General features: G+C 42.8%; 2 protein-coding genes and 1 pseudogene across 3 annotated transcripts; all 3 read left to right on the top strand.

The window, feature by feature from the left end:
- Positions 1 to 557: 557 nt before the first annotated feature.
- On the top strand, positions 558 to 1,476 carry LOC139013161 (cyclin-dependent kinase 4 pseudogene; annotated as a pseudogene).
- A 6,738-nt stretch (positions 1,477 to 8,214) lies between these two features.
- Positions 8,215 to 11,964, top strand: LOC139012405 (uncharacterized). Its single transcript, XM_070418329.1, has 2 exons — positions 8,215 to 8,439; positions 11,868 to 11,964. The coding sequence occupies exons 1-2, from the start codon at positions 8,401 to 8,403 to the stop codon at positions 11,961 to 11,963; spliced, it is 135 nt and encodes a 44-aa protein (XP_070274430.1). The 5' UTR covers positions 8,215 to 8,400; the 3' UTR covers position 11,964.
- Positions 11,964 to 17,408, top strand: PTP4A1 (protein tyrosine phosphatase 4A1). Of its 2 annotated transcripts, none has more exons than XM_070418327.1 (5): positions 11,964 to 12,412; positions 13,879 to 13,971; positions 14,286 to 14,416; positions 15,215 to 15,289; positions 16,026 to 17,408. In XM_070418327.1, the coding sequence occupies exons 1-5, from the start codon at positions 12,308 to 12,310 to the stop codon at positions 16,150 to 16,152; spliced, it is 531 nt and encodes a 176-aa protein (XP_070274428.1). In that variant the 5' UTR covers positions 11,964 to 12,307; the 3' UTR covers positions 16,153 to 17,408. The 2 variants fall into 2 exon arrangements, with proteins under 2 accessions (XP_070274428.1, XP_070274427.1); XM_070418326.1 differs by having other exon boundaries at positions 11,968 to 12,412; positions 16,022 to 17,408.
- Positions 17,409 to 17,443: the final 35 nt, after the last annotated feature.

Below are 17,443 nucleotides of genomic sequence, written 5' to 3'. Positions count from 1 at the left end.
TTGTTCTGCCTCATATTCTCAATATCTAGCACAGCCCATGGCACCTGGTAGAAATTCAGGAAAGGTCTATTGAATTAATAGAAACACATTCTTTTTTTTTTTTAATTCTTTATTGTTTAAAGTATTACATATATCTCCTTTTCCCCCATTGACCTCGTCCCAGCCACTCCCACACCCCACACCCCCAGCACTTGCCCTCACCCGCCTAGTGTCTGTGTCCATGGGTTATGCTTATATACATGCATACAAATCCTTTGGTTAATCTCTTACCCCCCACCCCCCACCTCCACCCTCACACTCTTGATTTAATTACTTTTATCAGGGACAAAATGTTGACAAGATTTGAAAGCTTAAAAAAAAGATTAGGCCTCTTTGGCAGCTGGTTACATGGTTAGGGTGGGGGTGAGGGGTCCGCCTGTGTCTATGGTCGGCCCGTGCGGTCCAGCTGCTCCGGACAGAGCTCAGTGTATGGCGCCGCAGAAACCAGCTCCTGAGCCCAGATAACGGTCCACCCCTGCAGTTCCCGGCACTGGGAGAAGGTCTTCTCTGACCCGAGAATGGCTACCCCTCGATATGAGCCCGTGGCTGAGACTGGTGTTGGTGCCTACGGGACGGTGTACAAGGCCCGTGATCCACACAGTGGCCACTTTGCGGCCCTCAAGAGCGTGAGAGTCCCCAATGGGGGAGGTGCCAGAGGGGGCCTTCCCATCAGCACAGTCCGTGAGGTGGCCTTACTGCGGCGGCTGGAGGCTTCTGAGCATCCCGATGTGGTCCGGCTGGTGGATGTCTGTGCCACCGCCCGAACTGACCGGGAGAGCAAAGTGACCCTGGTGTCACCAAGACCTACGGACAAGGCACCCCCACCAGGCTTGCCAGTGGAGACCATCAAGGATCTGATGCGCCAGTTTCTAAGAGGCCTGGATTTCCTTCATGCCAATTGCATTGTTCACCGAGACCTGAAGCCAGAGAATATTCTGGTGACAAGCGGTGGGACAGTCAAGCTGGCTGCCTTTGGCCTGGCCAGAATCTACAGCTACCAGATGGCACTTACACCTGTGGTTGCTGCACTCTGGTACCGTGCTCCAGAAGTTCTTCTGCAGGCTCCATACGCAACTCCCGGGGACTGTGGAGCGTTGGCTGTATCTTTGCAGAGATGTTTCGTCGAAAGCCTCTCTTCTGCGGAAACTCTGAGGCTGACCAATTGGGCAAAATCTTTGACCTGATTGGGCTGCCTCCAGAGGAAGATTGGCCCCCGAGATGTGTCTCTACCCCAGGAGCCTTCCCCCTCCCCCCCTACCCCCCACACACATCCCCAGAGGGCCCTGCCCAGTGCAGTCGGTGAGACCGGAGATGGAGAAGTCTGGAGCACAGCTGCTGCTGGAGATGCTGACGTTTAACCCACACAAGCGAATCTCTGCCTTCCGAGCCCTGCAGCACTCCTATCTACAAAAGGAAGAAGGTAACCCAGAGTGAGCAATGGAGTAGCTGCAACAGCACCAAGAGAAGAGAAGCTGTCATTTACCTTCCTTTGAACACTAGAGTGCAGAGCCCCCCTCTGTGTCTTTTTATCTGAGGCTGTGGATACACTTCCTCCAACTTTTTACAGGGATTATCTTGCTGGCTGCCTTAATGGCATTCCTCTCCCTCCCCTCCTTTGGGGATTATCCTTCTCCTGCCTTCCTATTTCCTTACACCAAGGAGTATGTCCCTTGTTCTCCCCTTCCTTACCTTGATATTTGGGATCCTTTTTTATTCGGGGAAAAACAAAACAAAAGAAAAAAAGATTAAATTGGGAAATAGGAATCACACATAGAACCCACAGTGTTTGCTTTTGAATCTGTATAATAGACTTAAAACTAAGAGTGTTGGGGGCCCATTCCTGATTTGGTATTAACAGAGAGGTGTGGCCAAAAGGAGATAATCTGATCAATTTTAAAAATTTACCCACCCCTCAGAGTATAAAAGGAGTCGAGAGAAGCTTGGGTCATCCAGTGGGAACTTTTCTTCGGAGAGAGCCGGACTTAACCCAAGAGGGTGAAAGAGGGTGAGTTCACCATCCCAACTATGTGTTAAAGGACCTTAAAGTCGAGCTTCTCGGGCTTTAGAAACTGTTGACAGTGGTTCTCTTAATGGAGTGAGACCTGGGTACAAATGGAGGTGGGAAAGTTTCTAAATGTATCTGTAATGTTTGATTTTTTAGAACTGTACATGATTTTTTCTTTTTTTAATTTATCTTTATTGTTGCAAGTATTATAGATTTATTTTTTCATTAAAAAGTTTCCATTTGAACCCTAGTGGACTGAAGGGTCCCGGGTTCAATTCCAGTCAAGGGCACATACCTTGGTTGCAGGCTCCACCCAGGTCAGGGCTCATGCAGGAAGCAACCAATCGATGTGTTTCTCTGGCATCGATGTTTCTATCTTCCTTCTCTTCCACTCACTCTCTCTAAAAATCAATGAAAAAGTATCTTCTGGTGAGGATTTAAAAAATCAAACAACAAATTGTTTCAATTTGTAAAAAAAAAAGTTTCAATTTGTTACTAGAGGGTATTTCTTCTATTGATTTTAGAGAGAGTGGAAGGGAGAGGAGAGAGGGAAAAAAGGAGAGAGAAACATTGATGTGAGAGAGCCACATCTATCAGTTGCTTCCTGCATGCATCCCAACTAGGGCAGGGAACCTGCAACACAGATACATGCCCTGACCAGAATCAAACCTGAGACCTTTCAGTTCGAAGGCCAATTCTCTAACCACTGAGTTGCCGATCAGGGCCAGGATAAGTATTAAGTATTGGTGAAGCTTAACATAAGTAATTCCATTTTTAGCCTGTTTCTTTTTAACACTTTTAAGGGCCATTTGTAATGATTTCCAGAATATAAAAAAAGACTTGTGCGTGGTTTCAGGTGCTAGGATGCACCTACCACAGATAGTTGCCATGCTGCATTAAGACCTATCACAGTTTGATATCTGGTCAGGGCAGGTTGCAAGTCTGGTCCCCAGTCAGAGGCATGCAGGAGGCAGCCAGTCAATGATTCTCTCTCATCACTGATGCTTTTATCTCTCTCTCCCTCTTCCTTCCTCTGAAATCAGTAAAAATATATTTTTAAAAATAGATGTAATTGAAGAAAAATTATTACAAATATTGTAAAATCTGTTCTTAAATGACTATCACAACCACTGATCTGTCAGCAATGTATTTAGAGATTACCCACCAGTCCACAGATCACATGCCATGCTCCTCAATTAAACTTTAATATTATTTAGCATTTCTTTGGTACAACTAAAAGACAAATGTAGTATTTTCCTTAAACTTCCAAAAAGTTAGTCCAGTCTTCAAGCTTACATTTTTACAAATTTAAAAGTCTATTTACACTAATTCAATATAACAATTTAACAATATTACAGTAAACTTGCTTTAGGTTTGCCATGTTAAGTTTTTCTCAGAGTGTGGTTTCTGTCTGCTTATAGTGTACAAAAGGGAGGATGATAGCAGAGGGGAAGTGAAGTCTAGAATTCTCTGTGAAAGGCTCTGCCAAAGAGATCAGCTTGTCACTATCACTTTGGGTGAATCTGTACTAGATCAATAATTTATTTCTGCGTCACTGATACTATTTGTCCATTCTTTTGTCTTGTTATTCACTTTGGGGGGGGTAAGATTATTCTAACACAATAATGTAAACATGAATTATTAAAAGTCCCATAGAGAATTTTTCAAACATAGCAAACTAACTAACCAATCTGTCCTCTCAGGTGATACTATCCAAGATAAGCCATCCTGTTATCTTAATCACTTTCTTGATTTCACCTTCTAATCTCATTGTCTGCTTCCAGATCCAATTTCTCAGGGTTTCTGTCTACCAAACACCAGCACTATCCTCCAGAGATCCTTAATTCAAGCATGGAAGAATATCAGCACAAAATACACTGATTGTTCATTAGATACCTACTACGTGCCAAGTACTGTGTTTGGTAGGCACAGGGAAATTCAAAGGATATAGGCTCTGCCTTGCAAAGCTTTATGGGATATAAGGGAGACAAGTGGAGTTGACAAGATGATTATTCAAATGCAGTGAATGCTGCAATACAGTTATATAAAAAGTGAAACCATGGAAGCACAGGGAATAGGTTACCTATGTTGTTTGAGAGATCAGGAAAACTTCATAAGAGAATTAATTTATGGTGTTAGGGGAAGTAGAAAGAGAATTTCCCAGGTAAAAGGAATTATAAACCATGGAGATGTGAGAAAGCATGGCATATATTTTGGAAATCACAACTGGTTTCAAAGACTAGAAGAGTTAACAGTAGAGTAGAGGGTAAGGCTCCCGAGGCAAAGGCATAATTTGGAGGGTCTTAAATGTCTTGCCAGGGTTTGGACTTTCTCTAAAAGTTAACGGTGGCCCACTGGAGGATATTTAGTAGATGAATGACCAAATCAGATTTGCATTTTTTTAAAGACACTGAATTTTTTAAAATACAGGATGGATTCGTTGAAAAGGAGATTAAAAGTAACAGAATCAAGATATTTCAGTACAACTTAGTAAATATTGTTGAAGGAATTAAGGAAGGGAGGGGAGGAGGCAGGGAACAAATGGAGTAAGAAAGACTCCGACAGTAAAAAGTGGAAGGAGAGATTTAGTAGATAGACTCAATATAAATTAGTGGCAGTCAGATAGAAGAAAAGAAGAGCCTAGCATGACTGCCAGGTTTCCGACTGGGGTATCTGAGGAACAGAGGTGCCAGTCACTGGTATCAGGACAACCGTAAGATGAACAGGTCTCATGAGGGAAGGGAGATTATTGGTCAGTGTTAGCCATGTTGAGTATGAGGTAGTTGGAGTTTTTTCCATAAAATATATTTATCTGGAACTCAGGAGAAAAGCTTATTTTATTTTATTTTTTAAAATATATTTTTATCCATTTCAGAGAGGGAGAGGGAAAGATAGAAATATCAATGAGAGAGAATCATTGATTGGCTGCCTCCTGCACACCCCCTACTACGGAACAAGCCTGCAACCTAGGGTATGTGCCCTTGACCAGAATCAAATCCGGGACCCTTCAGTCTGCAGGCCAACCGACGCTCTATCCACTCAGCAAAACCAGCTGGGGCGAGAAAAGCTTATTTTAGAGTCATCGTTAAATTTAGAAGTTTAAACCAAAGAAGTTCTTTAAGTGACTTTGAGATTTTAGAGTGTAGGGAATGGCAGAGAAGGAATAAGAAATATCTTTAAAAATACTTCCTCATAGCCCTGACTACTCATAGCCCTAATCAATCTGAGCAGTGAAAGGAATGAAATCCTCCATTCCTTTGATATGTGTGGTATAACTGGAATCAGTCAACATTTACTAGATCTGCTGTCCTTGTAAGGATTTCTCTTCACCACCAGAATATTCTGGTTTGTTGTCTTCCACAGCGTTTCATCTTCTATACAGATCTTCCTTATAATGCTTTTAACAGTCTTCTGTGTCTCTCGGCTGTTGGCTTTTGCATTTTGAATAGTTCGATGAAAAGTCTTGCCTTCCATGTGAACTCAAGGATAGTGTTTTGCTGAGATGTAACTTACAACTGGGCATCTTGTTTAGTGGGAGAATTCATCCATCTTAGGGTTTCTTCTGCAGCGTTGGCTTTCAAAGATGTTTTCTTTCAGAGGTGTGGACCACTATTTGCAAGCCTACTGGTTCAATCTGGAAATCCTCTGTTAATAAATATGGATGCTGATGCTTCAAGTACAAATCTACAGTGCTTTGAATCTGGTGGCTACATGAGTCTCCTGACTAATGTTGGGATGAACTACTGGTCTCTAAGAATCAGAAGCTTAGGGGGAGAGATCAACCAAAGGACTTGTATGCATGCATATAGTAAGCCTAACTAATGGACACAGACACCAGGGAGGTGAGGGCATGAGTGGGGAGGTGGGGGGGAGGGGCAATTGGGAGATAAGGACACATATGTAATACCCTAATCAATAAAGAAAAAAATTTTTTTTAAAGAATCAGAAGCTTAAAACTATTGGGCTGATTAAAGCAGACATCCTTAGTTACAACAGTGAACCACAATGGCAGCTGCCGGAGTGGCAGGCCCATGATTTTATTTACTGAGAGAATTTAGTGAGCTGGTCAGCAAGACCCTGTTCATTCCTTGTTTCAAGTGTATCCTTTCTCTCAGTAGCTTTCCCTAGTTTTTCATCCTTGGATTATGTCTTTTTCAAAGTAGAACAAGGTGGTACCTCATCTGAGAGTCTGACCCCAGAGGCTGATGAATCTACTTAGGAGTTTGAGCCCAGCTTTTAGAGCTGGAGTGAAACTGGCTGGCTACTTCATGTCAGCACTGCTGTGGTAATTATAGCGTCTGTGGATCACAAGGCTCACAACCTGTATCACAAGTTCTACAAGGAAACTGTCTAATACTGATTTGGTTCTGCTTACCATTTGCTAAACTTATATCTTGTTATCACCAACCAAATTCCTTTTTTGAAAAGTCATTATATGAAAAAGTTTCATATTGCAATTATCATCACTGTGCGGACCAACTTTTGTAGTGAAAGTAGCTGACAATATGTGTTTTCTAACTACACTGCTATAAATGACGGTCAAGCCTTTTCTTTATTATGATGTTAATTCTGCTCATGATACATTGCCAATATTTTCTCCCGGGGGGGGGGGGGGGGGCATTAATATTTTAACTTTGCCAAAAGTCTTTTGCCATATAGAAGTTTTAAATTTTATAAAATAAAATGTCATTTTGTTCTCTGACCTACTTAGGAAGGCCCCTAACACCCCAGGATCTCTTCTGAATCCTCCTATATTTTTTAGGACTTCAGATTTTAAAATGTTTACTCCTTTTATAATTTCATTACGAAGGGACATATATTTCTCAAACTCTTTAGCTTTCTTTGACTTAGATGGATTCATCGGCAAGTAATTTCTTTAAAATAAAGATGAGCAGACTTTTGTTCCTTTAAAAACCTAACCCAATTCTTTTTTTGAAAGTACTTTGTAGAGCATATGTTTATTTAAAAAGTTGAATAACGATGCAACCACATTCTCTAAATATAAGTGCTAATAAATCTTAAGAGGCTGCAGTACACCGAAGACACAATTTGATCCCGTAAAAACCTCTCCAATCTGAAAACAGCAAACAAAAGGCCTCAGTGTTAGTGGAAAACTAAGTTCTTCAAAACAGGTAAAAGTCCTGTTTACTCCTTCCAGAAAGCAGAGAAGAGGGTTTTCAGATTGCAGATGACAGAGTTGCCCTTGTGTAGCACAGGACACTGGTGATAAAGGCTCTCCTTCTTCTCAAGGCCCTAAATGATGAGGACAGCGGGACAACAGGACTGAGCACGAACACAAAGGAGAGCTTTAGCTTTGACGCAAGAGAATCACATCAGGCCTTGACAAAACGAAGCATTCTTATTGTTAAAACGCCTCCTAGCACAAAGGATGCGTGTACTTTCTAAATGCCACAGTAGAGCCAATGGCCGTTGCCAGCACCCGAAGCGCAGGAGACGTGACCCCCCAAAAAGACCAGAGCGAGCAGAGGGTTTTATCTGCATCACGAGCTACCCTCCCTGGCTAACATCGCAGGGGGTGGCGAGGTGACACTTCTCTCCGCTGCGAAGTGCCCCCGGCGGCCAGGATGCCCCTGGTCGGAGCCTGGGGCCGTGGCGTTCGAGGTGTTGAGTCATCGGGTACAGCGGTCATGCGACATAACGCTGATGCGATGACGGAGATCGGAGGCCAAGGTGCACCGCTGGCAATGATGACTGCGGTGATGACTTAGGGTCGACGCCGGCAGGGTCGGCACTGAGACACGGCCCCAGCCCCTACAGGGGCTGCATTCGAAGTTGGAGGCAAACTTCATACCTTCCGTGCAACCTGTGCCGCCCTCGGTGGTTTTCGCAGGAACCAGGGTTGGCGGCGCGATTCCCCCCGATCCAGAGATCGGAAGCTGCGCCGGCTCCCATCCCTCCCCCGCCCCCGAGCTGGCCCACCCCCCGAGTCCTACTACGGCCCCCTCCCTCCCTCCCTCCCGCGCCCAGGGGCGCCTAGCCATTCATCAACCGGTTCACGCCGGCGGCAGCCACCGCGCCGTGACGTCGGCAGGGGGCGGACTTCCGCCCCCGCGCGCGGGCCCCCGGCCGTGATTGGCGGCCCGGGCCCCGCACGTCGCGCCGGCTATAAAAGGGAGGGTTTGTGACGCACGGGAGCCTCGGCGCGCGTATTGGCCCCGTGGACTGCGGACCGGCTCGGCTGCGCGCTCTCCCGGAGCGGTTCACTGCATGGTAGCGTGGTGCCCCCGCCGCCGTCTGCACTGCCGCCGCCGCCCCGCCGCGACCACTGCCTCCCCCTGCCCTGCAGCCGTCTCCACCGCCGCCGTCTGGGTCGCCGCCGCCTCGGGACCGGCTGTATGATTAGGCCACAATCTTCAATGAGTAAACATATTCCTGTGAGTATCCGTCGCACCGCCGCCTCTCGGGCCGGGACGCCACGACCGGCTGGCTCCCCCCGGCCCCGCCGTCGCCTTTGTTTCAGAACCCGGCGTCCGCTCCCCGCCGCCCGGGCCCGCCGTTTCCATGGGTCCCGGGTGGGAGGGAGCCGGGCTACGACCGGCCGGTGGTGGTGGCTGGCTGCGGGGACTGCGGTGGAGGGGGGCGGTTGGCCGCGGAAGGCACTGGCTTCCTCGTCCTTCCGAGCCCGGGGCGGCGCGCTCGGTGGGGCCGGGCCTGCGCTGCGGGCGGGCGCGGGCGGTTCAGGCCGCCGCCGCCGCGGGCCGGGCGGGGCGCCACAAAAGCCGCTTTGTGACCGCCGCCTCCGCCCTTGGCCCTGTCGCCTGGCGCGCCCGGGCCGGGCCCCGCGGCGTCCCGAGGCCCCTTTGTTTGGCCGAGTGAGCGCGGCCCGCCCGGGGCGCGGGAGACGTGGCCCGGGGTGGGGCGCGGGCTGCGCGTGTCACTGCGGAGCCGGATACGGGCAGGGCGCGGCGGCGGCGGGCTCGCCACCAGACCCGGCCCGGCGTGGGGGTAGGCAGGGCGGCCAACGGCCTCGGCCCGGAGCTCCCGGGGGGGCCGGCGCGGGACAGGAGCCCGGTGCAGCCACCTTCGTGCTCCGCGGCCGGGACCGGCGCCTCCGCACAAAATGGCCTCGGCGTCCGCGCCTGACTGGGGGCGCCGCGCGAACCCGTGATTGCGGCGCGGAGAGGGGGCACCGCGGGCGGGCCCCGTGTGCGCCGGGCGGCCCTCGGGGGCCTGGAGCGGAACGACGAGGTGAGGGCGCCGACTCCCCGCCCCGCTCTCTCTCGATCTCCCCGGCTCCACCTGGCAATCGGAGCTGTTCCGGATCTGCGCCCGCTTCGGGCTCCGGAATGGAGGGAGCAAGCTGCGTCTTGTCCTTCTGGGACAGGTCGGGCAGTGGCCGGGGAAACTTGCCGGGGCGTCCCCGGCCGGGCCCCGGCGCGCGCGCTCCCTGCCCGTCCCGGCGCGGCCCTGGCGGGCGCCCTCTCCCCGGGGGCTGCTCCTGGAATCCCTCGGCGTGAGGTGCTCCCCGTGGGCCCGGGGCCGCCGACGCCAGCCCGAGCCGGGGTGTCAGGTTCGCCGTGTGTCCGCGGGAGCCTCTCATGCCGAGGGTACGCACTCAGTTATGTGCCACCAGCGGGCCTGCGTGGGACCCAGATCCTGCGGCAGTGCTTCCTGTAACTTTTTTATGAGTTTTCTGCTTGATGGTAGTAAGTTAGTTGAAAAACCAGAAAGCTAGATCATTCCCGAGACTCGGCGGCATGTCAGACGTGCTTTATTCTAGATGCATTACCTAACGTATAAGTAGATGGGGCACAGGCCCCAGCGAAGTAAAGCTGTTGCACAGATTAACTGCCCGGACTCTGCGATCTGATCTGACGTAAGCTTCTGAAATTGCCCTTTCCCCCCGTTTTATATGCAACTCGTGAATGAGAGGAGAAATTCGCTGGTGTTCCTGAGCTGCCTGTTAGAGAACGCGTTTCCTGTGGGGAGGAAGCTGGGGAGGGGTGCGGGTGTCTAGGGGAGAAAGGAAAGGTGAGAGGTGTCAGTGGGGCCTGCTGCTCTGGTAGGTGCTCCCCCCCCCCCCCCCCCCTTCAGCCGCTGGCTGGCTCCACTCTGTAAAAAAATAGCAAATTCACTAAGTGAATTACTTCTATATTGTTTTCTCCTCTTGCTGATAAAACTGCTTACAAATTGGCTTACAATTGCAAAAAAATATTACCTGGAAATCAGAATACTGAGAGGACTCGTTGCCTTTAACAGCTTTACAAGTGGCTTTTTTAATTTAGGGTATGTCATCAGAAAGTTGCAAGAATACATGTTGTTGTTTTTTTAATTCAAGGAAAGTTATATTTAGGATTTGAGGTGAGGTTAGACTTGGAATTATTTCCAGGTTACTGTAAGAGTAGAGTCCTTAATGATAAAAAATTAGTAGAGTCACTAATTTTTTAACCCAGCTAGGAAGTGATGTAACAACCTCCAAGGGCTCATTTGAGCAAATTTGGAATAATAAAAATTATCTTACAGGAAGACCTTTGTTTTGGCAGAAAAATGACCTTGGTTTCTGACTGGATGTTTTCTGTGATCTGCTAGATTTCTGTGTGGGTTATTCAAATTTCAGTTAAGTTTTTCTAGAAACTGTGACTAACATGGGAGTCTATTTAAAGATTTAAGTGAAAATAGGAGCACATAGTTTAAATTTAATTTTAAGACTTTTAAATGCTTATATTTAAATTTAAATGTAGAAAATTAATGGAAACTTTTGTTACAAAATTTTATTTTATTTGGCAATAGACCCATGGGAATAAATATAACCTTTTTGGAGCAGTGGCTGGCTGGCACTTTGTGCTCTTGTTAACCTGCTAATAATACTCCTTTTCTTATTCTAAGTAAGCAAATTGCTTATGAACAAGACTACTTGGGAGGAGATAACATTTGACATTGATGCTTTTTGTATACATATTCTGAGAATAACTTGTGTATATTCGTTTAATGTTTTATAGTGACAGAAAACTGATTTAGTTCTTGACGGGGAACTTGGGAAAAATATAAATGTTTGTATTGGGGGTAGTAGTTACCTTGGTTTTGAGACCTCTGAAAGAACTGCAGAGTAATTTTCACTACCTATCACTTCTCTACTCTTTTGAATTAGATTTGGTTTTAAGCTGGATGAATGAAATTTTGGTTTTAAAATACAAGAATAATATTGAAATTATCTTTTATAGTTATAAATAGGAATTGTTTTTTTGTTTTCATTTATAAACATACATTTTTATAATACTTCACATAACAACTTTGTTAATTTCCAGAGACTTAAATGAGGAAAATCTTTAAAAGAAAATGATAAATTAATTGGTCATTAAGGATCAAATGACATAATTTATATGTAGTCATTTTCGAGAACCAGTTTTTTGTTTGTTTTTCAACAATATATTGGTTGTCTTTAGAAAAGTAAGTAAATTATGGGAAAACTAACAGCTTCAAAGTTTTCATAAACTTTATATGTAAAAGATACTTTATTAGTTGAAAAAATCAATATAGAAAGTTGTACATATATTTTGTAACAATGTAAAACTAACTATTAAAAGGGACGTTGTCCAGATATGGTAGTGGTATTCTTTGAGGGAGGAGTGTTTTAGATCACTAATTTCAACTTAAATAATCTTATTTGTGAACGCTTGTTTTATGCATATTGATTAAACCTGTAATTCTTGTATTATTTTTGTGGTTCAAGGAGAAGTTAAAAAGGTAGCTTGAACCCAAATTTGAAAAGATCATTGTGTACTTAGTACTTTAATAGAATAACATGTTCCTTTTGAATTGGAAAATAACTTTCTCTTTCTCTCTCCCTTTCTTTTTTAAACAGCAGTTCTGTGGTGTTCTTGGTCACACATTTATGGAGTTTCTGAAGGGCAGTGGAGATTATTGCCAGGCACAGCACGACCTCTATGCAGACAAGTGAACTGTAGAAATTCATTACTACTCCACCAAGAAGCCCCCATATGAGTGGTTAACCTGGACACAGACGTGTTGAGTTGAAAACTGCAGAGCATTTTACAAGAGTTCTGACCTGGATGGGGTAAACCTCAGTGCACTTCCTTTCTATTGCCTCAGTATTACTGGATTGAAGAATTGCTGCTTCTTGTTAGGAGGTTCATTTCATTTCCCATTACTCCCAACTTCACTCAAAGCACTGAGAATTTCAAGTGGAGTATATTGAAGTAGACTCAGTTTCTTTGCATCATTTCTGTATTCAATTTTTAAATTCTTTCATAACTTTATTGAGTGTTTTTTAACTAAATTATCATGGCTCGAATGAACCGCCCAGCTCCTGTGGAAGTCACATACAAGAACATGAGATTTCTTATTACACACAATCCAACCAATGCGACCTTAAACAAATTCATAGAGGTAAGGTTTGATACTTTTTATAAATTTTCTTGAACTGTTTACAGTTTGATAGTGGAGCTTTTTGTATAACAGAATATTTTGGAAAATTCTGAGATAAATGCCTACAGTTCCAAGTCCCAGAAATGAAGTATCAGTGTTGTCTTTAAGTTAAAGGTAAATTGTTACACATTTCACGAACATGTACTTGAGTTGCTTTAGATTTATAAGTTAACATCTAGTTCTTCATGCCTCAAAGTTTGCTTACTTTAGATTTATGTGGACAGCGTTAATAGGATGGCTCTTGCTTATATGAAATTTGTAGGAGGTGGGTTGCCATTTACATGGATTGTTTATATATCTGCTTTGTGTAATGGCTAATACCATAAGCCAAAATTAATGTATATCTTGGACCCCATTTGATATGTACAATCCAATTTTCAGTTAACTAATTCTGCTTCCTCGTGGTTGCTGTCACCAAAACTGCCTCGCTGTCTGCCTCTTTTGACTATAAGGGAGGAATGTAATGCTGAATGATGTATTTGGATGCATATGTATTTTACAAATATGTGCAGATGCTCAGAAACAATAGGCCTTGCAGATCATAGAATAGTTTTGATGTCAAGCAATATATATATATATATATATATATATATATATATATATATGTATGTATATATATATATATATAATTTTTTAAAAGACAGAAGAGTTAAGATTTTAGTAAATGCAGTATGATTCTTGAAGCATGTGGTTTTAAGTGATATGGGGTTTGAGTCTCTGAATATACGTACTTTTAAGGCTCTAAATTACATACTGTACTGCACATGTAATTTAAGGAGTTAAGTCAAGTGATTCCTGTGGTTCTGTTTACTTTTATTTCTGAATCACTTCTAATTCTCTTTCATTAGTGCCTCATCTCCAACTAACCAGTAGGTCACCATAACTATAAACAAAACTTCACTATGTGAAGGGCCTGGGATTTTTTTGTTGTTAGTTAATCTTCACCAGAGGATATTTTTCCATTGATTATTTTATTTTATTTTTTTAAAGAGTGGAAGGGAGTGGGAGAGACAGAGAGAAACATCAATGTGAGAGAGATGACACATCAATTGGTTGCCTCCTACACACCCAGCCAGGGCAGGGATCAAGCCTCTGCAACCCAGGTACATTGAACCTGGAACACTTCAGTCCTTGGGCTGACACTATCAACTGAGTCAACCTGGCTAGGGCTGGGAATTTTTTTTTTTAACTTTTAATTTATTAAAAAGTGTAATGTTTAACATTCCCTTACCCTTTTATGCTATTTTAGTATTGTCATTTTTAAAACAAGATCTCACTTCCCTATTAAATATACATAGGTTATGCCATTCATTTCATGATTTTTTGGTAACCTTCAATATCTATTGGAGAGATACTCAAAATGGCAAATGGTGACAATAGTGACATGGTATAAAGACTTCTGGGTATTTTTTTTGTGTTTTATCCAGGAACTTAAGAAGTATGGCGTTACCACAATAGTAAGAGTATGTGAAGCAACTTATGACACTACTCTGGTGGAGAAAGAAGGCATCCAAGTTCTTGTAAGTATTTGATAATTACTGTCTTTATGATACTGTGCTATAAACGTTTATTGAAATAAATCATTGACTTAAGCTTAATTTTTTAAATTGTCACAAAATTGTGCAGTATCTTAATTTCAAAATAAAGGTGAAGCTAAGCAAGGGTTTAAAGCATTAAAAGATTTTTATAAAGATTTGGCATTTACATTTCATTGACATTGGAGGATCATAAAACAAGTTTAAATATGTTACGATGCATTTGAAAATGAGTGTTAAATTTAGAATTATTAGTGGTATTATATTAAAAATCTAAAATGTTTCTTCTTTTGACTTAGGATTGGCCTTTCGATGATGGTGCACCACCGTCCAACCAGATTGTTGATGATTGGTTAAGTCTTGTAAAAATTAAGTTTCGTGAAGAACCTGGTTGTTGTATTGCTGTACATTGTGTTGCAGGCCTTGGAAGGTAAGAGAATTTCTTAAATCCAGTTAATGGTATTGGTCTTATTTTTAGTAAAACTTGATGCTGACTCCAATAAAAACTCACTAATCACTTTGTGAATCAATTTGCTTTGTTAAATTACTTAACTGAACTAAATTAAAAAGTAGTACTTCAGTACAGCTGGAACTAACAAATGCTATAGCTACAATTTACACTTGGCTCTGTGTGCATAATCACTTATACAATTAATCATGTGTGCTAGGTTATATCCATGGTATTGGAGTCATTGTTAAGCCTATTGGGAAGAAAGATTGTGAATTCTCTCTAAGGTAGTTTGCATGTGGTGTACTTTTGATAGGGTCCTTGATCCTAGCACTCTGATTCGGTAGGAACTTGTTACCCTAGAAAGCACATTTCTAGAAGATCTTTAGAAAGGAGTTATGACTTTTAAAAACAAAATTTTTTTTAAGTGGTAAATATTTTTCAGTGCTTGGAATTTAGGAAAAAAATTGTCTGCAGTTATCAACATCTGTGCACTCCCCTAAATATTTTCAAGATTCTTTTCCAATAATACAAGCTCTAACTTCTAGACTTTTTAATAGTAAAGGGCATAGTTTATTTTTGGTTCTAGATAGAATCTAGGTTTGATATGAAAATACCGGTACTTAATTAATTTTTTAACGTAAGTCAACATTTACTACATGTATTGCTTATATAGGAAGTGTAATAAATAATAGTATTGTATTAGGGAATGTTTAGAATACTGAATTATTCAGGGCTTGGTTTTGTGAAAATGATTTATCAAAATTCTTGCCTTACCAGAGCTCCAGTGCTTGTTGCCCTAGCATTAATTGAAGGTGGAATGAAATATGAAGATGCAGTACAGTTCATAAGACAGTAAGTAATAAATTTTTTTTTTACTTTTTCATTGTATGGGAGTGAGTTTAATTTTATATTACTGTGAAAGCAAATTTTTTTCTAGCAGCTGATCTGACCATTTTTAAGATAGTATTAAAACCTAGAAGTAAAGATCTTTTCTCTTTTTTGCATTCCATTTACACATGTATGCCTATCCATATTTCTGCATTAGGTCACAGTGTAGTAATCCTATATAATAAAGAGGTAATATGCAAATTGACCATCACACCCTGTCACAAGATGGCTAGCAAGGGAGAGGGCAGTTGGGGGTGACCAGGCCTGTAGGGGAGGGCAGTTGGGGGCAATCGGGCTGGCAGGGGAGCAGTTAGGCGTTGATCAGGCTGGCAGGGGTGTGGTTAGGAGGTGATCAGGCTGGCAGGCAGAAGGGGTTAAGGGCAATCAGGCAGGTGAACAGTTGGGAGCCAGCAGTCCTGGATTGTGAGAGGGATGTCAGATTGCCCATCCCTGTGGGATTGGGCCTAAACCAGCAGTTGGACATCCCCCAACGAGTCCCAGATTGGAGAGAGTGCAGGCTGGGCTGAGCGGGACACACACACACACACACACACACCAGTGCACAAATTTCGTGCCACCAGGCCTCTAGTCAAAAGATAAAGTGCCAAAAGAGTGGTCATAACTGCCTATAGCATAGTGAATCTTATTAATGGAGGGCTTTTGCTTTAATTACTTGTTTTGTTTTTTTCCTTTCAGAAAGCGGCGTGGAGCTTTTAACAGCAAGCAGCTTCTGTATTTGGAGAAGTATCGTCCTAAAATGCGGCTGCGCTTCAAAGAGTCCAGTGGTCATAGAAACAACTGTTGCATTCAATAAAACGGGTGCCTGATGCCATTGCCTTGAAAGTGGAACTTGAGATAGGACCTAATTTGTCATATGTATTAGCCAACATGTTGGCTTGGTGAATAAGTCTAATGAAGCTTCCAAAAGAGGGTTGAAAATCAGTTTTACCAGGCCACAAGCTTGACGGAATTGCAACCTCTATGTTTGGTTTATGATCAACCTATTTTGACACTTGGCAAAAGATTCTTACTGTTCAGCTTTTAAAATCTGCTTGTCATTTGTACCAATTTACTTTTCCTGAAATCATGCAGTATTGAGTTATGTCTTTAAATCTATTCCCATGTCAGAATCTCACTGATATATAAAAGATTTAGAAAGATTAGGTGCCAAAATACCCAGCACAATACTTGTATATTTTAGTTTCATACAGAACTAAAATCCCAGGAACTATGAACACTCTGGACCTTATGTGGTTTATCCCTTCAGTCATTTCAAACATAGAAAGTAGGGCCTATAAGGTTATTTGCCTGCTCACTTTATGTTTACATCTCCCACATTCATACAAGTATACATCAGGTTTGCTCAACTTTTTGATTTTTATACAAAGTCTTTGTTATTATTTAATGTCTTTCTATAAATCTCATTTTGTGCTGTTATGGAAAGCCTCCATTTTGAAAATCTGCATTGTATAGAAGCACATGTCTTTAATGTCTCCAGACAAAAAGCCTTACAGTTAATTTTAACGTTTGCACTTAATGTGCAACCTATAGGGAGGGCCTGAGAAAAGAATGAGAGGGGGCTATTAAGTATTTTTTAGTAAAATGTTGCCTTTGTCTTGTGTGGAACATGTAGAATATGCTCTTTGGTAAATATTTTTTTAAAGGTAGACATGCTTTATTGTAGCTAAAACGATTCTTAATCATAAAAATTCTGAATTCTTGTATTTTTTTCATACATTCTGAAGTTTACCAACTTATTTTTGTTTGAAGTGTGATTTTTTTTTTCCTTCCCACCCTCTTGCAAAAAAAAGAAGTGGGTTTCTGCTAATGAATTGAGCAGACATCTAATATTTTATATGCCTTTTGAGCTGTGTAATTAATATTTGGATACTTGATAATTTGTTTTATTATGTAATTGATAAAATGGTGATATGTATTGATGTTAGTTCAACCATATATTTATACTGTTTGGGAATGTGTGGTTATAGTTCTGTGGGAGAAATAATTTGTCAGTGTTCACCAGCTTGTAAAAATTTAGTGCGAGAGCTTAAACATCTAAATAAATGAGATGCATTTATCATCACTGACATTGTTTTTGCTTAAAATTAACTTTAGAAC

Source organism: Myotis yumanensis, unplaced genomic scaffold (genome assembly GCF_028538775.1).
Source record: "Myotis yumanensis isolate MYYU_CA2020_CCGP unplaced genomic scaffold, mMyoYum1.0.hap1 SCAF_6, whole genome shotgun sequence".
NCBI classification, from domain to species: Eukaryota; Metazoa; Chordata; class Mammalia; order Chiroptera; family Vespertilionidae; genus Myotis; species Myotis yumanensis.
Note: the sequence above shows the minus strand (reverse complement) of the source record. Positions and strands in the feature narration are given on the sequence as shown.

What these genes read in the sequence shown, in the direction of transcription:
- PTP4A1 (XM_070418327.1), top strand. Translation starts at nt 12,308, where the DNA reads ATGGCTCGAATGAACCGCCCAGCTCCTGTGGAAGTCACATACAAGAAC. An exon ending in TGTGTTGCAGGCCTTGGAAG is followed by an intron (nt 14,417 to 15,214) that starts GTAAGAGAATTT and finishes TTGCCTTACCAG; the next exon opens with AGCTCCAGTGCTTGTTGCCC. An exon ending in GCAGTACAGTTCATAAGACA is followed by an intron (nt 15,290 to 16,025) that starts GTAAGTAATAAA and finishes CCTTTCAGAAAG; the next exon opens with CGGCGTGGAGCTTTTAACAG.
- LOC139012405 (XM_070418329.1), top strand. Translation starts at nt 8,401, where the DNA reads ATGATTAGGCCACAATCTTCAATGAGTAAACATATTCCT. An exon ending in CAATGAGTAAACATATTCCT is followed by an intron (nt 8,440 to 11,867) that starts GTGAGTATCCGT and finishes TTTTTTAAACAG; the next exon opens with CAGTTCTGTGGTGTTCTTGG.